The sequence below is a fragment of the Argiope bruennichi genome, chromosome 3, assembly GCF_947563725.1.
Source record: "Argiope bruennichi chromosome 3, qqArgBrue1.1, whole genome shotgun sequence".
Taxonomy (NCBI): Eukaryota; Metazoa; Arthropoda; class Arachnida; order Araneae; family Araneidae; genus Argiope; species Argiope bruennichi.
In genome coordinates this window covers 1,115,145-1,141,912 of record NC_079153.1, presented here as the reverse complement: position 1 = coordinate 1,141,912, position 26,768 = coordinate 1,115,145, and the positions used below count along the sequence as shown (strand labels likewise).

The window sequence follows — 26,768 nt, the reverse complement described above, 5'->3', positions numbered from 1 at the left end:
TGTTTTCCTATGAAAATGAGCAATTATAAATCAGCGACCATTGTCTAAAGAATCTTGCAATAACTATGGACCGCTTATTGCAAATCTCTGGACAAGAATCCCTCTTTAATAAACTCCTGCTTGGTAATCAAACTCCTATAAGCATTAATAGGAGGGGAGTCAGATAGATTTAACTGCCTTCAAACTTTCTGGTGGAATTAGATTTTGAACTTGCAACGATTTGTTTTCAAAAGGGAAATGGTGTTATCGCCTTAAAAACCCACATTTTCCAGACTAGCTGACATATTTTTGACTCTAAACATGTCGCAGATCAGATTATTTTCTCTTGCGGTAAGATCTGGAAAGGTTTAAAGGAAGATTTTATTTTCTATATAAAAATAACTATGATGTGTAATTTATGTAATTTATACATATTATATCAAAATAACCATCATTGAGATTAGATTATGTGTCATTATAATTATGTAAAAATCTATTATCTAACTATAATATATAAATATGGTAATAAGTACTAGATTTAAGGAGTGAATTGACTCAATCAAAACGTAATTGCTTTATCAACAATCAACAAAGTATTTTTAAAAATATGTTGGCTTTTATATGATAAATACATACAAATAATAAATGTATCCCTTCATAGACACCTTTTAATAGCATTGGTATGTGATATATCTATCTAGATTGCAATCAATCAATTAATTTGCTAAAAAATTTCATAGTTCGCTGTTTTCAATACATGCAATCTATGTCTTGTATAAGGAATTTTTTTAATAAAAATTCTAGAAGATCACTAGCTGGCAGACTTTTTTATTCTATGCTATCATATTATTGTATTAGATAAAAAATAGTAGTTTCATTAAAATTGCATTAAAAATATATAATTTTAGGATATAACTCAATATATGTGTGAGAATCAAGATGACTTATGTTAAATGCAGTACAAACCCCGAAAAAAAAAAGGCATTTCTAAAACAGAGTATATTGAAAGAAATATGCCTAATAAAATTTATAATATTAAACAATTTATTTAAATTAAATTTTTTTTCAAGAAACCTCCTTTGGATGTGTGAATCGCTTTGATTCAGTTAAGGTGGATGGACAAAAACAGCCATAAATATAATGCTAATATTTTTTTTTCTTTAATTTAAAATGCCAATAAAGGAAAAATGGCGGAAAAAGTGTCTAGCATTTTATGCCAAGATTCTTTTAGAACTTCAAATTATACAAATCAACTCATATAAATTCATATAAAATGTTATAACTTTTAAAATATGCTTCCTTTACAGGTTTTATATCAAATTTCTTAGCTATTTTTGTCTACTTATATTTAACAAGCTTTTACCCGCGATTTCGTTCGTGTGGAAATTGCCGCGGATGTCCTTCAGGCTGCGGTTTAACGCCTCTAATGCATGTTTGTGCGACATTGTGCACTCACCCCATACTATTAACTTGTACCGCTGCAAAAGGACTCCCCGGTCGTTGTTTTTGGTGATGTTGCATGTTGGGGTATGTTCTCTTGCAAGATTAAGCTGCAATTTGAAAACGGAATGTTCAATATGACCGCTGTTAAGCAAAGTTGCAGCAATGCCCGAGGAAGATACAGCCAGAGCTATAATGCGGCCCTTGCGGAGTTGCGCTGGCAGGAGATTCACCACAAACGTCTTACCCGTACCCTCTGGTGCGTCAAGAAAGAATAATCCTTCCTCTCCATTATTTACTCGGTTCAGAATCGTTTCGTAGATTTGACGCGGCTCGGAAAGTAATCGTGGTATCATTTCATTGACCTGCGCTTCTAAAACCGTGGTGTCGTAGTTTAGCTCCTTCACAACTTCGCTTGATAATTCCCCTCTTCGCTGCAGTGGGGGTAGACCGAAATCGTGAGACATTTTCCAGATATGGAAATCATTTTATCCTCAATCAATACCGAAGCTTCGTTAATGATTAGGTTATTGTGAGTGCCATCCAGCCTATGCACGATATCTTTTGATAAAGCGTCCTTGTATTTATCCCACAGCTGGAGGGGGTTTGAAGTTCTCAAGTGCTCACTAAAATTGCAAACAGGTCTTCTTGCTACTTTCATGGCCCGAGCTTTATTACTCCTCTTCGAAAGATTAGATTTGCGTTTCCTAGTCATTTCGAAAAACCAACAAATAATAACAAATCAAAAAAATTAAAACTTACCTAAATACCAATGCACTTAAAACTATAAGCATATGCGAAAAATATATAATTAACATAAATGCAATTTAGTTACAAAAACACAAAACTAACCTAAAAACAATTGATTTACATTGTAACCTGAAATAAAACAAAACAGCGAGTCCGTATTTCTTTAAAATCAAGTCAAGTCTATTTTATTTATCGATCGAGATTGAGATAGCTATAACAGTATAATACACATAAGTTTTTCACTTTTAATTAAAATGAAAACACAGTTGTCTACAATCAGAACACATTGCGCATGCGTGAATTTTCAACGCCAGTTGGGGTAAAGCAAATGCGTGAATTTTCTACGCCAGTTGGGGTAACGCAATGCAGATTAGAAATTTTTAATTTTCTTTAATCTGTTTTATTTTAATTTAAAAGTACTTCAGAATGAATCATAAAGATCGATTCATTAACAATGTTTAATTTTAAATGCAACAAATACCAAGAAAATAAATCCTTTGAAATAATCGGTCGAAAATATATTAAGCCGAACCTCATTAGTGTGGGAGAAAAAACTGAAGCCTTACTCATTTTTAGCGGTATTTGGCCTGAGATTTTTGGCGGGAAAGTTAGTTTTTAATTAATAAAAAATTAACCACTCAATTAACCGGAATAAATAGTAGCCTGTGTCCTATTCTAGACTATAATTTATCTCTGTGCTAAATTTCATCCAATTCCGTTCAACCGTTCTGGCGTGATTGACTAACAAGCATCCATCCATCCAAACTTCCACATTTATAATAGAAGTATAGATTTTTGAATTTTATTTCACGGCATAATTCCATTCCCAGTTTTTAAACCAAATTTTAATAAGAAATGTAATATTTTTCTTCAAATTTGCAATATATATCAGTTGAAGAATGGTGCATATCAAAGTCGGTTTTCATATTGTTGTTCCAGCATGAAGAATGGTTTACAAAATTCTGCTTTAATGGCCATTAAATGTTGTCATATTGGATTACTTTTTTTCTGAAATTAATAAATTAAAAGTTTTCATATAAGGAATGAAACATTTCTTTTAGTACAATGAAGCCGTATTTGTTCCTCATATTGCATTGTCAAAAAGTGTGTTTAATGTCATGATAATTGCTAATGGAGAGCAGCAATTAAAAATGCGCACACGATTATTCCGTTCAGCAATATGTTTCATATGCAGTGGGTCTCAAAATTGAGTATACACCAATTACTCTCTTCTTTAACGGTGTAAAAATGTAATGCAAATATACCATTGAAGCTTAATATTTACAGAAACGTTAAAATATACATTAAGAAGTATATTGAGCTAAAAGAAGAATATGTAAACATATACTTAAGTATAGAGTCTTCAGAATATTTTAATTGTATAATTTTTTGTAGTAAACGCATCATTTTAAGTCACAAAATTGAGAATTGAAGAATTTGTCATTCAATTGCCATTTTTTCGGATGAAAATTTTCTTTAAAACATTCGACTTGGCACTCCAAGCAAATGAACGTAATAATAATTATTCTACATATGCAATTATTTTTTCCCTCAGAAAAACACCTGAAAGGAATTCTAGGACTGGAACTTCTGTGGATGCACGTTGTTTAGTCATCAAGTGGCCGGAAGATGGTAAATCTCTTCGAAAAATTGCTTCATCGAAAAGTTATGGATGTGTCCAAAACAAAACAACAAAATTCTACAGAAGTGTCGTTGAACTGGATGTGTGGTCAATATTTCAGGAAGAGAACTTAAAGAAATTTCGAGCATTACTGCAAACTGGAAGATTATGCCTTCAGTGAAGAAAAATCCGAACTTATGCTCCCCAAAACTGACATCATCGATGTCCTCAGCAATTGGAAAAAAAAGCTTTCAGCTGAAACTCCTAGATTATGAAATTATGTTTGATTAATTATATTTAATTAAGTTTGATTATGAAATCCTTCTTCATAAAGCAGGATTTCATAATCAAACTCCAGTAAGGAAACCACACATTAATTGCATCAACAGGAGAAAGAGTCCCACTTTTGCAAAACAACGTATTTCAAAGCCGGAATCATTCTGGAACTATATTATTTTCTCTGATGAAAACAAGTTTAATCGATGTGACAGTGATGGATCATATAAAATGTGGAGGGAAGTTTGAAAACACACAACTTGGATCCTAAGAACACAATAAAAACGGTAAAGCATGGGGGAGGGGGATCCGTTCTCGTTTGGGTTGTATAGCAGCAAATTAAGTAGGAGGACTTGTTTTCCTTTATGACATTATAGATAGACTGGTGTATATTTTGACATTTTGAAAAAATAACTTACAAAAAAATGTCGATAAATTAGGATTAGGGTCAAACTTCATCCTTCAGCAATACAACGATCCGAATTATACTGGAAGGATTATCAAGTTTACTTGCCGTACCGCCGCAAGCAACAGCTACACACGCCATGCCAATCCCCCCACTTAAATGTAACAGAAAATGTATGGTCTCAGTTGGAGAAATAAGTCCATGAACATGATGTGAAAAGAAGGGAGGATCTTAAGAAAGTTTTAACGGAAGAGTGGAAGAAAATTTCAGTTGAAACAATCCAAACCTGGTTATATCTATGCCTAAGCGATTACAGGCAATGGTACAGGAAATAGGTTTTGCAACTAAATATTAATTTATTTATTGTAACAAAATTAATAAAAGTGTATACTCATTTTTGTGACATTCTTTTTCCTCTATGTACTATATTCATGTATTTAAAAGAAAAATTTTTTACATCATTTTTTCTTCTCATGTTCGCAGGGAATGAGGCAGAGTATCATTAGTTAAAGGCGCAATTTCCTTAAAGCAACATTTAGTTTGTTAAGTAAAAGCCCAGTTCATATATTCAGATTTATAATCAATTTCGGGGCTGATTGCATAGCAAATTGAACTGGCATTTATATTAAAGTTCTGATGGTTTATATTGCAGACAATGCAATCAATTCATGTCAAAACATAAAGCAGTTTCATTTCTATCACATATGTGAAAACGGCGTTTTTCAATCTTCATTTGTTTACGAATTGTTGTTTCTCATGCTCACGACTACTAATCCTTTGTATTATTAATAATGAGAAATGGATGGAGCTTTATTCTGGAAATACAAGCAAATTTTTTAGACTCAAAGAGGCCATTGGAGACACTTTAATAGAAGAAATGCTTCATCATAAAGATACGTAATTGTGTCGAGTGCTTTCGTGAATGTCTGACTCGTTTCGAATCACCACATCAACGGCAGAACAGAATATTTAGAAGCAATGAGTCAATTCAGCTCTGAATATTCAAATTATTGTTGAAGAATTCACAATCGTATTTAAATTCTTAAAAAGCAATTTAGCAGTTAGCCTCAAAATAAAAGTGTGATTTTTTTTGTTCATATAAAAACATTACGAATGTCTCATTTCTAAATCTTGAACAAAAGGAAGGAAATTTATGACGAGAAAGTAAACTTTATATTATCTGAAGATTTCTGTACTCATTAATGCGTCTGAGTATCAAACCTGATACCTTTGTATCAGTAACGCAAAAGTATCAAGTATGCTGAGCTGATACACACTAAGAGTATCAGATACTCAGTATCCCTTTTTATATTCAAATCATATCGATTGACAGACATTTTGACCACAATCGTCTTCAGTCGCGTGACAGCATATCGATACGATATAAATTTATTGAATAGAAATAGGCTAATTTGCCCTCCTGCTTCTGCGACGCGATGGGCATGCGTAAAGTTTTTTATTTATTTATTTGTTTGCGAAATATTATTTTTTCCCAACTATTACTGACTGTAACCTATAAATATACCATAGAATATCTCCGCTTTCTCCTATTCTAATTATATAAGCATATCCTTTTCTTTCCCCTTCTCACCCACCCATCAATAAGAGTAAAAATCCAAGGCTATCGATAGATTCTCATAAAAATCTCTTCTAAAGAATGCGATCTCAATTTTGAATCCTTTGTATGAGTTTCAGTGACCAGTCTTGGAGCGTATGCAAGAACTGATATCCACCAAGTATCTGGTTTCATTACGACGGAAAAGAATAGGTAAAGACTCTATGAGATGCAATCAAGTACATGTGTTTGATATAAAATTGCCTTCCAGGCATCAGACCAATGCTAATTATTAGATCATTCTGTGATATATGTTTAAAACAAAAATGAAGAAAAGAAAAAGCTTTTACTTTCATTAATGTGCAGAAAACGGATTTTTCCCCCTTGATTATTGTCTCCTCTTCATTCTACTTTATATTTTTTTATTATAAATACTCTACAATGCTGTCCTCTTATTTCCAAATTCACAATCAGTTGGCGCTGTTCAAATAAAATCAAAATTTAAATGCGTTAATCGATTAGAAGATATTTAATTCAAAGTGGAGTGAAATGTAGTATTGTCATCAAAAAACGCAATAGAGTACAAAACTCTGAAACTCAAATAGGTCAGGAAATGAAAAACTTATGAAACGATTTCAATTGTTTTTAAATGACATTCCATTTTTATTGAAAAATGACCAAAAATTATCTATGAATAGTGAAAGGCGTAAAAATACATTGGACGGTTTTCGTGCTTTCAGTTATGAATTCAATTTATATAATGCTTAAGATTTAAACTATTGAACGAAGTTCTAAATTTCTAAAACTTGTTTTATTTCACCTTTCTCTGATGCAAAAAAAAACTCGGAAATTAAAGTCCACGACTAAGAGCTATTTAATAATTTAATAATAATAATTAATAATTTTAATTATAATTAATTATTATAATTATAATTAATTAGTTAATAATAATAATTAAATAATCGTCATGACTAAGAGCTAAAAATTAAGTAAATTCCATTTGCATAATTAATTTTTGAAGAACTGATTCAAATTTTAAGCACATAATCGATTTTACAAAATTTTGTTATGTTTCAATCAGAGTAAAAAGAAAAATGATTAATTTTAAAACCCAATTGAAACTATGATATTTAATAAGTTTTCATTCAAAAATTTATTCAATTAATAAAAGATGTAAAGAAAATTATTTGGTATCCCACTCGGAAATAAAAATGTAAGTCCTTTCGTTTGAATTGGAACTCCAAAGAGAATTTTACTCATCCTGCAGAGTTTGGACTGTTTTTTTTTTCTCAGGGTAAATTTATTTTCTATCGCACAAAATGATGAAAAAATATTTTCATATCCTTAAGAACGTTTACAATTATTTCTAAAAATAGATTATATTCTCTGCATTGTAACTGAAGTATGAAATATCTATTATAAATCACAATGTATTAAAATTTTCTTTTTATGCTGTTTAACTGCTCAAGATCTCTTCATTTAAAATAATGATTACAGTAGATTTTATTATTTAATAAAAAAATAAAAATATTAGAAATTGATGAACTTTTCTGTATGTTTTATTTTATTCACTTTTTTCAATTACTAACTTTTACAATTTCAGCGGTGTGGAAATGCCATTAAAACTGTCGCATTAATTGGTTGAATGCTCTATAGATAGCTCTCCATTCCTTTTTCACCCCTCCCGAGGGAAATAATCTCTCTCGGTCTTTGGCGGCCTAAGAAATCAAACTGAGTAATAAAATAAAAGTTGAATAGTAGCAAGTGTATTTCTGGACTGCTTTTGTGCGTTACATTACTAAATTCCTTCATTTAAGCGAAACAAGAATCATAAAAATGCATAATATTACACAAACGTACATGGCAAAAACGATCATGAAATAAAAATAGATAAATTGGAAACTATGACTAGATAAAATACTAATTACAATACAAAATAGGATAAAAATGGAAAAAAAAATAATGACAAAAATGAGAATAAACAAAAATTTACAAAACTACGCTATTTAATTTAGTAAAGTTTCAATCTTTTAATATTCAGAGCCTTCAGTGATACTTACAGCTAATTTATTGAACTACGATTCGGGCAAGGAATGAATTTCATTCATTACAAATAATTAGCTTGCTCAGGAATTTCTTATGAATACATATAATCATAATAACGCCAATCGACAGCAACGGTGTCTCCGAAACACTCTCGTATATTCTCCAATAGAGATCTTATCCTCCCTCCCCTACATAAAATTGTGGAACCTCGAATTCTTGCATGTCATTGGTGAATGATCATTACGAAATGTAGATCTCTGACGTGAATCCTGCATTTTTACTGAATATATTCAGAGAAAATTTATTTTGAACGCCTTTTTGCAGGCCGTTTAACACCAAAATGGGATGCGAACTGACAGTTGTCATCCCAAGCTAAGTTCATGGATTTTGAGTCATTACATGGATGAGTTTGTATACATGTAGTACGCAGAAACACGACTTTTTTAAGGATTATTTACAAAATTTTATAGAAACTCTATGTTAAAAGTTAAACACATGTACCTAATTTCATCTACCTGGATCAATGCATTTTGCAGTTATTGAATGCTCTCATATTCGATCAGACTTCTCGCGAGCGGTTTTTATTCAAAGTTTAGTAGATGTCTAGGAATTCGATCACGCTTTGAATTTTGACTCGAAGCATTTTTGAGTCGTGGGGATTAAGAATGCCAAATGGAGTGAGTTTTCGGAAGCTTGTTATTACCTCGGGTTCCTTTTTTTTTTTTTTTTTTTTTTTTTGTTACTTCAATACTTTTTCTGCAATTCGTATACGGGAAAGTAAAAATGGTTAAACAAAAAAAAAAAAAAAAAAAACAATTTAAAAAAAATCAAAATAATAAAAAACAAGTAAAAGTAAATAAAAAAAATGAATTTAAAAACTGAAAAAAGAAACATTAGATAAAGAAATAAGTCAGTGGGAGTGATCGTCCGAAACCTTTCTCTCATACTCTCCAACAAAAGTGCTCTCGCGTACAAGTGCTATGATCATCCTCCAAATGGTGGACATTAGACAATGCCGCGAAGGCTACGAGTTTCCGATTCTTATTTTCAAGAGTCCCTGAATCGTAAAGTTCTTAGAACAGTATAAGAAATAGGTTTTTGCGTATTATTTGCACGACTCTGGTGAGCAGTATTGACGAAAGATCTGCCTTTGACTGAATCGCTAGCTTAAAGGTTGATCCACAAGTATCAAGGTATCGAATAAGTATTTTGGACGCTTTCGTGTAGATGGACTGAAACCGAAATTCGGTGCATGCTTGAAAATTTGACAAATGTTGTCACAGAATCCCAACGTAGGGAATTTCCTTTACTTAAATCAGTGCGCTTTTGAGCTATAATGTTTATATACAAAAGCACAGATGGTTGACCTTTCGATAGGTTTGTTCAAAATTTGATATAGATTTACACTTTGAATGCTAAAAACTGTGAATCAAACTTCATTTGTCTACGTTGTTATTTCGTTTATCAGTCAGCCCCTTGGCGAATTTGACTTTAAATTTAAAACAGATCGACCCTTTAGATGCTAAATTCTATTCATATCGATCTTTTCTTTTTGTAGTTATCGTGTTCATTTGAATTCAGACAGGCAGACAGATGGACTTCGTCTGATTGAATCGAAAAATCTACAAATTTGATATCAAAATAATATATTCGTTCTAACTTGGCGCGGACTGAAGGGCTCAGCGGTAGAGTGGGACTTTTTGCAAGTTCTTATCTGACTGCAGGCAAGTTGCCTAAAAATTCTTTTATTATGGATTTGCTTTCTGTTATTTCTGGTGTGTTCTAGAATGTTCTCACCATTTCTGTATATTTCTAAATCTGGAAGATTCGAGTCATTTCGTCTTGTGGATAAAAACAGATGTAAAGTTTAGTTCCTTGAATAAAGTCTCGAGATGAGATGAGCGAGTGTTAACTTGTTGACTTCATCCTCCGGCTCGGATAGTTTCTGAGCGATCCAACTCACCAGCAGACACGCATTTTCCGAAAATGTGTTTTTCGGCCTCGCGGAGATCCGCAACGTCAAAATCTCGACTTCGAGTTTTTTGGTGATGGCAACACTTTCACTTTGTGTACACTTCGTATACGAAAAAGTGAAGCATTAAGGAAAATATAAAAGCATTTAAATACATACAAAAACACAAGGACGAAATAATAATAATAAAAAGTCATAAAATGACAATCTTTTTGGAGTAAAAGGCTTCAAGGAGTGATCGTGTATCGCAAGGAGAATCCAAGAATCGGAAACCAAATGAAAAAAAGGACGGTTTTGGAGAAAGGAAGAGATTCGGTTTAAAGATGAATTTTAGAGCCTCATTAGAAATAACCGTATAAGGAAAACGCAGCTACTCTTCATTTTCGCCATCCAAAAGATTTACGGATGGATGAAGATGTGAGGTGACGCCGTAGCTAGATGGAGAAGATGGCGATAAGGAGAGCTCATCTATTAAGACAATTCCGCATAGCAAGCTGGCTAACATTTTGAGATTGGGCGACGGTGTTTGCTACAGAGGAGCATTATTCTGGCAACATTCCTAATGACTACTGGCAAATTTTATTTTATTTTCTGATTATTCACATCCTTTTATTTCCTGATTATTTATTTATTTTTAGTTGTTCCATTTGTTATTCTGCTTCTGCATTTGAATTTTATGTGCGCGAATACGGAAACAACTTTTTAATAGTTGCCCGAGAATTAAACTCTTACTATTTCAGTTAGTCAAGATTTACTATTTAAAACTTCTTATATGAAAATTAAATTAAAATCCATAAAATGTATTTGGATTTCAAAGTTTGGAAAAGGAAAGAAGACAGAAGTTTGCATTGTCTAAGAGTTTCTACAAGGCTTAATCCGGTGCCATGAAGAGGAATTCTATAGTGTAACATAATGGATCTGGGTACCTATTGCTTCCATAAAACAACATGGAATTTCCGCAAGATTGAATCTATAAGCTGGAAGGTGATCAAGAATGTGAATACAATTTTTCAAAGTTGTATTTAAAATGAAATGATTGTTTCGTATGTCTAAAAAGATTGACATACGGACCTATTTCTGTAGAATTTTTTAAGATTGCTTTCACAATTTGATAAATATAATGATATTTTGCCTGAATATTTCGTTTTTATACAACGTGTTAGTTCATCACTGTCCACGAAAAAAGAGGAAAAAGCGTTTATTTCCTTATTAAAAAAGGTTCATCAAATTATTATCCAAATCTATAAACATATTTTACATTCCACAGAAAGTAATAATAATAAAAAAAATTATACGAATTATGAATTATGCGTAGAAATAGAGTGCCAATAAGTAAATGTTTCTTAACTTATCTATATGGACGCTAAGTTTCATGTTTATATCTGTAAAACTTATAGAAATACTAAAAGGCATAGTTATTGACTTAGACTATTTTCTCATACCTCTGACTGATATGAGAGTGCGTTTTTGGTAGAAATTATCCAAGAATACCATACATATCCCGAAAGATTATTAAAAGGCAAGATTCAGAAAATAATACTGCACCTATTAACTCTCATGAATTTTTATTAAAAAAATGCATTAATAAAACTTTTCCAAAATGAAGACCTCGGACGCCTAAACAAAGTTGCGTTCTTTTAAAAATATTTACGTCCATTCATCACTTGGTATTTAAAGACAAGGTTTTCTAATTCATCATCAAATATTTACAAGCTGCCAGAAACAACTCCTTCCTCAGCTCGGCCATAATGCCAAAGAAGAATAACTGAATATATCGGACACTATTCAATATGCTGTTGTAAAAAATGAAACAAACCGAGGCATTTCTAAAAATACCACACAATGCATTGATAGCAAATTTTCATTCGGGATGAGCTGCTTGTGCGAAGAATGGATTTTTACCGTTCCAAAATGAGCGTTTTGAAGATAAATGTTTCTATCTCGATGAATGCAACAGTCGTTTGTCCAAATGACATTTCTCAGAAAAGAACGGTTCTATTTTATTTCAAGTAGAGTCCAATTGTAGCATTTAGATGTCACATCATTGTCCGTAGGACTGTTGTAACACTTCATGAATGCTATACGGATGTCAGTTATGTTAAAATATTCACTACACAGTCGGTTTTGGAATGTTTGATTCTAAACCTTACACACTAGCATGAGGGTAAACGTGAAAAATAAATCAAATTGTCGATTTCTGTGTAATACACGAGAATTTTATTCTCTACATCGATATACCAGTACTTCTTCAGATACGTTAAATGTTAAGTTTCATTCCCCTTATTTATAAAGTCAATTTGGCATCTCTCGATTCAGCGTTGATCAATCAAATTGAACAACATGATTCGTAGTTGGTAAATATCTTCCTCATGGTGATTGGACAACTAGAAAACTATTTGTATGTGGCAATTTTTCTATATTGAATAAACTTGGCTCTCTGAAATAAATGTTTTTATCTCAATGGGTGGTTAGCTCTAAATTTGAAGTTAAGCATATAAAATAAATTTATAATAAAATAATAAGCGTAAATAGTATATAAAATACATTGATATTAAATTCAACATTTAAAAAAAACAACATTTCTCATTTAAAAGGCTAACCTATTTCTAAAAATTCGAATCCAAATCTAAACAATCAAAGCTAAGTACAACTACTACAAAATACTTAAAAAAATGAGACAAAAGATGAGCATCAAATCACAAAACTAATAAACACCAATGCGTTTGAAATTCAAATAAAATTGCAAACAAAACTTAGAAATGGAATTTAAATATCCTCCAAAAAGATTTGTCTAAAATCAAAAGAACAAAAAACTTACTCCTGAATACAGGTGCATCTATGAATTTTTTTAATTCTCCCGCCTTAAGGTTGAAAACGCCTACAACGTATGGTTAAAGCGCACCATTTAAATGAAACGATCTAAGCGCTACCTATCAAGTTAAAATAAAAGCCAAAGAGAAAAAACTAGGAAGCATATCTTCAGTTGGGAAAAAAATGTTACAATGCAGATAAGCCAGCGCTTATTAAAATGACTATGTTGTAATAGTTTTTAGGAAAATCATTAAAATATAAATTTTTAATAAGATTGTTTGTTGTCTCAATATAAGAAGTTTTGTCATTATTTTGTTTAGTTCTGTTCAATTGCAAGGAAATGAAGGTTTTGAAAATTTTAAATGACAATGGTAATTATTTACTTTTATTCATTTGAAGTCAAACTCATACATTTTATCATAAATAGTTAGCAAAGTTTTTCTGTCGACATTTCTGTTTTTACATCCAAATAAACAGCTTTCCATTCGTTTCATTTAAATGAAATACGTTGTTTAACTCGTTTTTCTCTCCTTAAAAAAATCGATGACTGGGAAAATGCGAATACCGCAAAGACATTTTAAGCCAACGAAATGATCGGTGTTTATTAAAAGAATGGCCAGAGAAAGCAATTGTTGAGCAAAATTTCTTAAGTTTACTACTGTAAGCTACTTTAAGAATGACTGAGTGATGGACATTTTTTTCTGTTAGGTAACGCTTGGTGTCACCGAGATAAATGAATGCAAACAAATTGAGATAAGCACATTATCATGCTACAATAGCTCGAATGAGAGGTTCGAAAACAATGTTTTACGCAAATGCAGGAGACTATTTTATAACTCTGAGGGAATCCTTTTAAGGACATTTTAAAAATATCCTAACGGACGAACCAGCATATGTTAATATCCAGATGGATATGAACATATATTGCTAATATTCAAGAATATCGATATTTTTTTAAGAATATTTAATACTTTGTGTCTAAATCTTTTATTCAACTTTATCAAAATGTTTTCGAATGGCTTCGTTTTTTTCTTCAGTGCAATCTCGTAAAATTTAACAGAATATGAGAAGAAATATATATATAAAAAATTTACCTGTGAAATTGCAATTCATTGATAGGGTCTTATGTGCCAATTTTTCTCCGGCTTTGTATCACAAACTCTGAAGTATGAATATCCTTTATGTACAGAGGAGCAAATTTTCAGTCTTTCGCTCAGAAAGACAAATATTTCATGCCAAGAGCGGAAAATTTTAACAAACTTACAATAAGCATCAGTTTCGTTGATGATCTACGAACGGCCGATGAGTCATGAATGACTCGGACACAAATGCCAATGTACGTAAGTGTCATACAACCGATAGAAATCGAAAATGAATCACATTCACAACATATTCTAATTTATTATCTAAGGATTTCTCTATTTTATTATATTCTTCTTGTGTAAATCTCTTATAGATTTGTTTTTAACACTTCTTCCAGGTTTTTATGATGATTATTGCTCTGTCTTCGAGAATTCTGATTAAAAACTATTTTCTATTTGTTAGCAAGCTAATAAAATCGAATCTTTAAATTTCTTTTTATATTTCTTTTTTTATCTTTTAGCCTGTTATATATTTCATAACTTTAAAATTATTATGGAAGCAACTTTCCGGAAATTTATAGTTAATGTATTGCATCAACACGAAATAAAAGCAATCGAATAAGGGATAAATACGTTCTGAAAATATTAAAAAAAAATTTATCAAAAAAACACAGTTACTTATTTTTGGAACTTTAGCATATTAATAAAAAGGAGTGAGAAATCGATAAAAAGTTCCATCCTTACAAATATGAAGTTTGTTAACAAGAAACGAACCAAAATAAAATTTTAAAAAGTAAAAGTAGAATAAAATAAAACTATTTAAATCAACCGTATTTGTGTGCAACAGGAGATTAGAAAATATCCTAGAAAAATTTTAGAAGTAGTTAAGCGATAAAATAAAGTGAACAAAAATCAATATTTGCCAATCATTGCATCAGAATCCATTATATATACCTGAATATATACAGTGAAGGCTTTTCTTTTTTTAAGACAACATTTTTTTCGTAAACGTTTTGCGATTAATTATACTGAATTATATTTAGAAATGGTGTTGAGTGTAAAACTATATTGATGGTCTGTAAGTCAAATCAAACAAATTTAATAAAAGCGTATTTTTATTAGCGCGTCAAAAAAAAAACTTTTAATTTTAATTCTTTTTAACTTTCAATCAGTATTTCTTCAAATACCGAGAAGTGTCATTCATTCGTAATTGAAATTTAGCAAAATTAATCTATTTACTAATAATTAAATTCTGAAAATATTAAAAGTATGTTTGTTTTTTTTTCGAGAATGCATATGAGCACAAAATTTCAAAACTTAACACAGTGAAAAATAGATTACAAACATTTGTTAAGCTAAATAAAAGTGTAAAAAAATAACCAGTTTTTGTTCTTTTATAATCAAGGTTCTAAAAAAGGAATGTTTCAGAGTAATAATAAGAACAAAAAAAAATATGGTTTCTATAACAGTAGAAAAGTGAAATTATTTGTATATAAAGAAACGTGAGTATTAGAATACTTATATTAGGCCGATATATTGCATGTGTCTGGTGAAACATTTTGCTCTATTGAAACATATTATCTTGCATAACTCAAAGCAAATAAAATGTAATAAACTTTTATCAGATATGGCGCCAAGCACATATTTAAATTGGTAGGCTGTAAATAAAATCGAATAAAACGAGAGAAAATGGAACACTTCGCCCTTGGGGGATGGAAAATTGGGTGACAACTTTCGATTTGTCGTTCCTCGGTGGAAATAACAGCTGTTGGATTGGAGAGGTTATTGATTTGTAGCAGCATGAAAAAATGTGATAAATTTTGTAAGTTTTGAACTGAAATCGAAGTTATCATTTTTATGGTGCTAAAACAATTTGTTTAAAGAAAGGAGGAGGATATACCAAGCACAATGTTACAAAAACCGTGTATTGATATATTTAGATTGTGCTTCTGTATGAAATGCATGATTAATTATCTTTTCGCATTTAATTGTGTCTATATTAATTTTCATAAAGAAAGTATATAATAAAATACCTAACAGAAAAATAAAAAAAGATAAATGAACGTTAGTGCGTGCAGAAAACTAAATGATAACCGATTATTATGTTCCGAATGCACCTTTTTTGGGATCAGAACGTGTTATCGTATATTATCCCATTTTGCATCAAATGGTGGAATATTCTACAAAATTTGCTTATTCTACTTAAGAGTTCCAGTTTCTATTTCTATACAAAGGCTGCAAATCAGTTAATTTGTTCTACTTTACAAATTTTTGAGCCCAGCAAGCATTTTCTTAATTTCTTCTTAAAAATTGTTCCTATTTTATCGTTTAGCTTGTTCCTGTGATACCCACAACAAAGATCTAACAACATGATTTCTTAAACTGTGACGTTTCATTTTATTTTATTCCAAGTTTTCTCTGAAACGTAGTACAAAGCATGTGTGACATGATTGCATGAATGGACCCTATTTTTGTTTACGTCATGCATCTCATGTGCAAGACGGTATTTTAATCTATCTACACTCGGCAGGACGAGAATGTCACAACGTGGAGGTAGAATGCAATAGACAGACTCAGTATAGAATTTGGCATGTGACTGCAACATCCTATCAACTGGACCCCACTTTTCCCTCGGATAGATGCAGATTCCTTTCTTCGCAAATGGTATAGGAGAGAAGTGGGTTTAAAAGATAAATTGGCACGATGCACTTGATGAATATCGTATGAGTTTGTTTTCATAAAGAGAATGAGCTGAGTTGGATGTCAACACTTCAGTATCCTTTGAATATAGTGAGGTAGATTTAGTATCTGTTTTATCATAATCCCAGCATTCTATCGAAGGCAGTCAAGGACAGGCACGGAATCCCTGGCTCAAGTCTTGTGAAGAAGACAATACCTTTGTTTTTATATTAAGTATTTAAGACCAGAAAAAAATTAAACTGAAGTGGGAGGAAGGGTTTGTTTTATAAATTCTCAATTTGGCCTAGGTTTTGTAACTTCAACGGATAATACCACTTAATCGTGTATTTTTTTTATCACAATTGAGTGTCTTCATACTAGTGAATTTGGAATATTATAAAGAATTGACTTAAATGTATTAAGACAGCTTGTAGTAGTCAGATCTTGTGGCGCAAGAGCCAATGTTGGTCAAACTGCACGGAGCATAATAGAGTTGAACCATCATCAGATGACGAGATGTGAGAGGCGAATTGGCACCACATAAGCGGAAGGATATTACGCACACCAGAGCAACCTACACGACAAATCTTTGGCTGAAGTTCTAATTTAAGTGCCATCATCGTCATCCGACAATGTCTTCATAGTTCATCTTATATAACTTGAAACTTCAAAAACATCTGATGACAGAGACCATATGACATGTTTTCCATATGAGCTCCATTTGAAATTTTTTTCGTAAACATTTCTAAATTCTATTAATAAGTTTCCTTGAAAGTTTTCCTTTCGTAAGGCGCCATGAATGCCGTATAATGACGCTCTGTGTCCCAGATGAAATGATAGGGCTAAGCGTGCTCTGGGGATCGATGCTTGCGCAGTGCAGTGCATTAATTAAGCATCATATGCACAGTATGTGACAGAGCCACATATTTTGACAAACCACCCAAGTTTTTAAAACAGCCGTTTTGCCCGAATCATAGAATTAATGCATCTCTGAAATCATAGACATGTGCATCTCTGAAATGAGTTCTAAACACACACATTTTGTCGCGGGATGAACCATTTGCCCATCGATTTGCTGAAAACTTCAATCTTTTGATTTCATGAGCTAATAAGTGTTTGTCTATGCTCTTATTTATGAACATAAAAACGAACAGATACGAACAATACCACACATATCAATTTTCTAAATTTTGAAAGAAAAAGAAGAAATTTGAAATTTTCTCTACTAATAATGAGAATACCGACATTTTTAACTGCACATTGGTCTTATGTTCGACGATGTTGTAATCGTTTACATGAAAGAGAATATCTATTGATGCTATGGCGTCTTAAACTCAGATGTTGAAATAACTGTAAAGATAATGACAGGATATAAAATTTAAAGTTACAGACAAATATGGTCCGTTCGTATAAATGATTCAAACACATAATCTAATAATTCAACTAAGTTACCTTAAAAGTAAATCTTATTCTTTTATATCGTAATGAAGTGTCATTACAAAAATATTTGCCCTCCCTAATATTCTCCTTCATTAAAATAATGGTTTTTATCAAACTTTCAATAGAATTTAACATGAATGAGCATTTCATTTACTGACATGGAAAGATAAAAGAATTGAAAACTCAAAGCAAATTTGACAACTGCGACCTTTTATTAGAATATTGCTCTTTAAAAAGGAACCATCCATTCAATAATCCCTTCGGACGAAGAATCCATGCAAAAGAAATTATACAAGGTCAAACTATGAATACTTTTTCTGCGTTTTATCTATTCAGAAAACTTTTTCCTTTATTCGCTGATATTCCTTTGCTTCAGGTCAAGCAGATTGGCTATCGTAAAATAGACCATTCGTATTCTTAAAATTTTGATTTGAAGTGTTTCGAGCACACCTAAGTTATAGTTCCAAAAGAAATAAATCAAGGAATTGTTTTCAAATCAACAGTTTAAAATGGAACCCTCTTTTTTTCGAAAATTCCACTTGTATATCATTTTACAGATAATCTACCTTACATTTTTAATTTTATTAAGATAAACTCAAATTAAATTAATAAATTTTATATTTGTATTTAAATGTCAAATCAATTTTTCCAAAAGTGCTGAATGATTTGCTAACATTGTATCTAAAAAACGATAAAGGTGAAAATAGTTCATTATATATATATATATATATATATATATATAGTAACCAATCTAAAGTAAGAAATATTTTGAAAACGAAACGAAATAGTTTCGGAATCGCCGGATATATATATATATATATATATATATATATATATATATATATATATATATATATATATATATATATATATATATATATATATATATATATATATATATATACAAAAGTATTAGAATCAAGTTAATAGGAAAAACAAAAACCAAATAAAAATTAAACCAAAAAAATTATTAAAAAATATTAAAAAAGAATCCGGCCTGAAGACTTTTTCAAGGGTCACCCTCAGGCAGGGATTCAAATAAAGGGATTTTTTCTGTGAGGACATACAGACATTAAGTCTAATAATGATTCCTCGTGACCCGAAAATCTCCCGAAATTATGCTCAAGAGATATACCATTTTAACAGAAAGGAAAAACAAAATAACAAATTAGAAAAAAACCACAAAGTAAAAATACAATAAAAACAATAACAATAAAAACAAAAACAGCATTAAAATTAAAATTAAAATTAAAAACGAAAAGGCCAAGACATACCATCCAACAGTGAACGAAACTTTAAACAATCGATTGTGATTTCCTGTTTTTGAAAGTTAACGGTAAATTATGTAAACAGAGGTAGGCACCCAGCGCCATCTATTGAGTGATCCAATATGCAAGTAAATTTCTATTTTTATTTAAGCCAAAAGATTAATCCCAAACCATACCTTGTTTAATTAAAAAATTGACATTACAGTAATTTCTAGGAAAATCATTTTTAATTAAATTTTTAAGGAGGATATTTGATGCTTCAATATAAGAATTTTTATTATTGCAAACCCTTTTGATCCTGTTAACTTGTGAGAAAATAAGATTTTTGAAAATTTTAGAGTTTAGATTGGAATGGTAGTTACATAGTTTTGTTATTTTAAAGTTGAAATCATCCCTTTTATCGTATATACCAACTATTGTTTTATCATTAGCAATTTCGATTTTTAAATCTAGAAAGGTAGCCTCAAGTTGATTTATATTTGTATCTTTTAGAATTAAATCTTTTGGATAGCAATTAGTAATAATATTAGTATTGTCGAAGTTAATCAAAAGTAGGTCATCAATATATCTCCACCCGTTTATTAAATTATATTTAATTATTTTTTTCTCATAGTAATGCAGGAAAATATTAGCTAAAGCACTTGAGAAAGCTGTCCCCATTGGAATGCCCTTGACTTGTTTATAAAAATTAATACCATTAAACACGTAATTTTCAGTAATATTAAAATTACATAACTCAAGCCAGTTATTTTTAGGAATGATATTTTCATTTAAATATTCGTCATATATAAAAGTGCAGACCTTTATTAATTTTTCATGAGGTAGATTAGTGTATAAATTTTCGAAATCAAAAGTATTAAGTTTATTAATGTTGTTATCTTTAAGAAAATCCAATACTTCTTTGTTACTAGAAATAATAAAGTTGTCTTCATTTTTTATTTTGTCCAGGATAATTTTTAAGTATTTAAAGAAATGTTTACCCGTATAGTAATTATAACTACCAGTGCTACAGGTTACGAATCTGAATTTTAATGGATTTTTATGAAATTTAACTGTTGGGAATAAATAAGGATAGTTAAGAGAGCAAGTCTTAGTTTTGGTTTTTTTTGCGAAAGCTAGCATTCTTTTATCTAATTCCTTTTTCCCGGTGTTCTTTAACATATAAGTTGCATTAGAGTTATATTCATTAATTAAAAGTTCTTTATAATAATATTTACAAATTAAACAGAAATTATTTGCTGATTTATCTATTACTGTAATAACAAATTTTTCTTTTAAATTTTTTATTTCATTTTTTAATGTTTTACTAAAATAAATCCCACGTTCTTTAGATCTGTCAAAATCAGTATTCAATTTTATTTTAATTTCCTTTAAAATTCTCACTTTCCATTCCCCGAAACCTTCCGCAGGCCAGTGGTATTTTCTAGATAATTTGGCAATAAAAACATCCAAATCATTACCAATAGAAATCAAAATTTTGTTATGGTTTATTTTTTCTCTTAATCTAAATTTTGTTCCTCTTCCCATCAAATCTCTTAAAGAGTTGGATTCAATAATTTTTAAATTACCTGTAATAATATGACCTTTATCAATATCTATAAAATCTTTATATTTTTCCTTGTTACAGTAACAATCTGTTTTATTTATTTTATCTAAATTTTTGCTATAGTAATTATAATTACAAATTTTTTTCTTTAAAGTTGAAGTGTAACTAAACGCTATTGATACATTAGTTTTATCTGCAAGAGGAAAAAATATATTATTATTATGTATAATTTTGGGTAATTTAAGATATTCGAAGTAAATATCCAAGAATTTAATCACACAGTATTCTTTGTAAACATTATTTTTATTATTAAAAAGTAAATCGTTTTTTCCAATGTTAAGTTTACATTTAATAAGATCTAGAATAATACATTTAGTGTACGAATTTTTAAACTCTAATTCCCCGAATTTATTATTTAAAAACCATTTCATTTTATTATTTCTAAGACCAAAAATGTATTTCCTAATTCTGTGAATGTTTTCACTATTGTGTTCCAGATTACAGTAATTTTGAAATTCCTCAAATATAATTTGAAAATTGCCTCCTTTCCCTTTACCTCTTTTAAATCTTTTAGAAAAGTTATCTTTATTTAGAAAATTTTTAAAAATGTTAAATTTGTTATAAATGCAATTATTGTTTAAATCTGCATAACCTTCCCCATTTAATTTACTATTGAGACCATAAGGAAATAAAGTTTTTAGGTTGCAAATATAAATGTTTTCCAGATCTAATCTTTTGTTTAATTCGTTAATATTGTCTTCTAGAATGTAGATATTAATATTGTTAAAGTTATGGTTTTGAAAATGCTCCAGTTCGAAGTCAGTGGTCCTATTTTTTATGAAGTTTTTTGTATCGGATCTGTGATTGTTAATTCTTAAATTAAGCTCGGTGCTAGTTTGGCCAATATATTTTAAATTACATTCTGAACAATTAAGGAGATAAATCAAATTTTTGTTTTTAATATTTTTTAATAATTTTTTTGGTTTAATTTTTATTTGGTTTTTGTTTTTCCTATTAACTTGATTCTAATACTTTTGTATCAATTCATCTGTGTTTTAGAAGTAGCTGCAATTGCGCTCTCTAAATATTATGAAGTTCCTTTTTGGTTTTAGTTTAAATAGGTAATAAATTTTAGTTGCGATTTCGAAACTGTTTTGTTTCGTTTTCATTTTAGTTTCGTTTTCAAACTTTTTCTTAATTTAGATTGGTTACTTATATATATATATATATATATATATATATATATCCTCTATTGTCTCTGGATAATGCATGATAAACTTTAATATCCACTTGAAGTTATTCTAAATTCTCATGGAATAAATAAAATTAATTTCCATGTAAGGAACAAAATCGAAAGCAAATATATTTAAAATTATTGTCTTGAATTTAGAAGTTTAGAGTGCAATTTTCTTTTAGATGACATACACATAATTTTAGACCTTACTGATTTTTTACAGAGAAAAATAATCTCAAGCAATCGATTGGGAAGTTCACGTTTTCAAATTCAATCGAAATAATCATCTGTATGGAAAACTTCCGCAGAGTTCGAATAAGCTTTCTTTCGGTAAGTTGCGCTGCTGATGAATATTTGATTTAAGATTCTTTCAAAAGTTTTTAAGGTCGCATTCTTTAGTCGAAAGCATTCAATTAATATCCTTCCAATAATTATATATATATATATATATATATATATATATATATATATATATATATATATATATATATATATATATATATATATATATATATATATATATATATATATATATATATATGCGACAAGTACGACGACGAATATAGCGTCGGTCTTGTTGACAAGGATCATTTTCCGCATATTTCCTGCGCATGTATCGTTTCACCCACGCTTTCAACCGGACTTGCCGGATTCGATTTCTGGACTTCCCCGAGCTATTTCGCCACTTTAACTCATCCCTCCTCTGACTCTACCCCTCGAATACTGCAGATAAATTGCACTTCAATGGGCATCTGTGAAACTTCTATTTTATAAACTTCTATTTTTTTTCATTTACCCAAGGCGTGCAATTATGTCCACAGCGCACTGCGGTCAACTCATTTTATTGATTTCTTTTCTAGGATTACTAACCTCAACTTTTCATTCAAAAGTCAGAATTCCTAAAGTATTCGAATGCACAAAATTTATTCGCTTTAATTGTTACATAAAATGTTTTATACAATTTAAATAAAATACGAAGTTCCTCCTATTATTCGCTGTAAAAAGATTATGCTGAAGTTATACAACTATTGAATCTGCGAAAAAAAAAATGATTCTTAATATGAATCATAGGGTAGTAAATTTCATTGGATTTTATATTGCTTTTAGTGGTCTTAAAGTTCTTTCCTTTTACATTTAATTTGTTACAGTACCGAAATGGAAAATGCAAACAGATTAAACAGCAGTAAAATCATTTTTAGATATTTCCATGCTTAATAAATACTATATTTGTGATAAAATAAGAAAATTTATTTAAAAACAGTTTTAAAATAAATATACTGAGCATTTAGTATTTTCAGATAAAGTGACTGAATAATAAATAAAGTAGAACGAAGAAATCTAGTTTGAGTTAATATATCTACTTTTACTAAAATGCTTATTTGAATTTGAAAAATCAAATCTCTATCACTTAAAACTCATCATTCTTTTTTCTGCTCATAAAAGTTGATGTGAATGCTGCGATTCGGATAATCAACTTCGGCATGGAGCAGATTCAGCCTATTGTTGAGCTATAAATTATTTCTGCCAAATAATTATTTTTGAAATCCATTTTTTTTATTGATTTTGCTGCATGTTCAACTTTGCATTCAGTTGCATTTTACATTTGAATAGATCCACCTTTACCATATTTCGTTTGAAAATAATACTTTTCTTCAAATGCTCTGAAATGTAGCATGCTAAATAATAGAGAGTAGAATAATTTCACATAAATAAGTTCAGAAACCAGTTTTACAAGAAATGTAACTTAATAAATTTTATTAAAGAAATGATTAAAAGTGCTTGCCGTTTGTAAAGCATTGAAATACATTATTTTGGAGTAAATAAAATTTTTATTTTTGATAGGGTCTTAAGTTATAAATATTTTCGCAATTAAAGATGCGTGATATTTATTTAAGTGATGTTTTTTAATAATTAATGAAATGGGATTTTCAGAATTAGATATTATATCAAAATGAAATACTTTGTTTTAATGCTATAGTGATGTGTTTAAAAATTAATTTGAAAAAAGAGATTTATAAAAAATTTTAACATAATAAAAAGCGGAAATAAATTTTTAAAAATGCAACACCCTATTCTTTAAATGAAGTTAGCCCACATAAGAGAACAATCCAATTATATTATATTAAAGAATTCAGCAAGATATGGAAAGTAAAATTTGCATATTACTTGCAGCATCTCAAAATGAAAAAAAAAATCAAACGAATTTAATGACACGAAAAAAATTCTTAATAATTTTCAAATAACTATTCAATTATTTTGGATTAACACCGATGAAGTGACATTTCCGTTTTTACGATATTATAACGAGCATTTTTAGATTTCACTTTTGAGCTGTAAAATTTTTAGCAAAGTAATACATAGTATGCTGAAAAATTTACAGCGGTTTTCAATTTAGTCCATTTTTTATATTTTTTATGACTCCTATTTTCTAATAACGTGGCAAACTCAAGCAAAATTCAGATGTAGTTTTATTATGAAGTCTGAAATAATAATTATTTGTAATTACTATTTTCTGTTGAAAACCAATGTTTGGAGCTGGAGTCGTTTATAATTTTTAATAAAGCGCTCATCTATTTTCACAAACATAGTCTATTAGTAAACGAACAATCTGCTTGTCTATTTTTGCAGATAAAATATTAAAACTAATAAAAATTTTGCTTGCGCCGTTCATAATAGGCCAAATTTTACGACATTGTAAAGAGTTTTATTCGATATTGAAAAAAAGTAAACAAAATGTTGCATTCTTTTATCCAATAACTATCACTACAAAAATGACTTCGATTGCAAACATTAAGCTGTCATCATATAAAATTGCGGGGATTCAATAATATAGCTAAAGAAATTTGAAAACTTTTAATAGTTTGTAACGAGTTAAATTTACAATTTAGAAAAATTCGATTGAATTTGATTTGAATGGTAACATTATGTTCGCTTTCTCTTGTTTAGAAAAGATTATTTAAATTGTATTTTAGATGATTTCGCATGATTAATAAATCATCGACAACTCTAGAAAAAAAACTTCCCGTTATTATTGGAAAAGTTTCAAAACCTCTAATTTTTAAACAATTAATTCTTCTGAAAAAAGAAATCATAAAATGTGTCCGAAAAATATAATTTTGTCCGATTTATCTCTCAATTATATATATATTCACATATCAAACATAATTTGACCCTAACTGATTTTTTTTCTACATTTTATAAAGTTCTGAATTTGTGTGATACTTCTTTTTCTTCTTCGGAAAGATGCTGTTCGTTCTTCACACACAGCATGCGTTTTTCTGCCCTAAATCCAAACAAAAATGTTGATTTGTTACAGAAAAATAGAATCTACTCGTTATTTATCAATTAACATACCTGGTACCAGTTTTCCAGCGTGTGAACATTTAACCTTCAAAGCGTGACACCAAAATCGCTGCAAATTTTGTAAAAAAATATTTAAATATGTCGTATAATAATTCCGATTCACTAGAGAGCCGACAGGTGCATCCTTTCGTACACAACAACTTGGCGACGGAGGAAAATTCACCACGAGCACAAAATTCTCCTCCACAACCTCATTCGAAGTTTAGAATATTCCTTTTAGCACTACCTTTGGATCGAACGTCCTGCTTCTCTCAAAGGCCCATTTCAGCCAGAATGGGTTTGATCGTTCTCATCAACATCTTTTACCTCGGAAATTCTTTTAACCTTTTCTCTTCTCTCAATCCTTCGCCAACTGTCTCCCGTGATAATTTTCCACCGACTCCTTTGGCTTCTGTTCAGGATTCAATTGAGGGAAAGATCCGAGATCCTTTTGGCGATGGTGGCGCCAAGCAGAGATGATCACGCCAAGGTTGGACAGTGGACTCTGTCGACGAGGTGCTAGTAGAGAAATTAGTGCTCGATTATTGTAGTGAGGTCTGTGCTGTAACTCTTAAGAGTGATGTATGCAGTAGCGATTGGTCTTGTGACTAAGGTACGGTTGTAGGTATAGCTGGAGTGGGGCGGGTCTGTTTAACGCAATTTTAGACAATGTGAAAAAAAAAAGAATCACGTGTTTTTATTTGAAAAACAATGTTAAGGAGAATTATTCAATAGTAAATGGAGTTTTGAATTAGAAACTTTTTGCTGTGTGAAAAACTGAACTGAAAAAAGCCTGAAAAGCTGATTTATGTACTAGTATAACGAAAATGACTTCGATTATTTCAAACCTGCTTTCATCATTTTTTGAATGGTAAACATTTGGGTTTGTTAATTTAAAAAATTGTCAGGTATTTGGGTCTGTTAATTAAAAAAAAAATTGGCAGATATTTGGGTTTGTTAATTTAAAAAAATTGTCAGATTTGCAATATTGTTAATTTTTGCTATATTTCAATTATATAATATCCATTAACAAATGGTGCATAAGTTCGAACCTAAGTGACAAAATTTCAAATAGTTTTTTTTAATCTTTAGAAAGTAATTTTGTCATTAATATACTTCAATTAAATTAAAATATATTATATGAAATATATGAAACTGCTTCTAAAAAGAAATATTCAACATACAGTTTGTGTTTATAAACTTTTTCATTTAATATATACTAAAATATAACAATATGAAGAAAAGATGAATGTTATTAAAAAATTGAAATAGAAACTGAATGAATAAATCGGTATTTTCAGCAGCAACGGTTCCCATCCCC

General features: G+C 30.0%; 1 protein-coding gene across 1 annotated transcript in view; it reads right to left on the bottom strand.

The window, feature by feature from the left end:
* The window catches only part of LOC129962700 (uncharacterized), a 451,475-nt gene extending 425,749 nt beyond the window's left edge, over positions 1-25,726 (bottom strand). Inside the window, exon 1 of the mRNA XM_056076631.1 lies at positions 25,460-25,726. Within this exon, the coding sequence (XP_055932606.1) occupies positions 25,460-25,488 (29 nt within the window). The 5' untranslated portion in view covers positions 25,489-25,726. The remainder of the gene's footprint in view (positions 1-25,459) is intronic.
* Between the last annotated feature and the right edge of the window lie 1,042 nt (positions 25,727-26,768).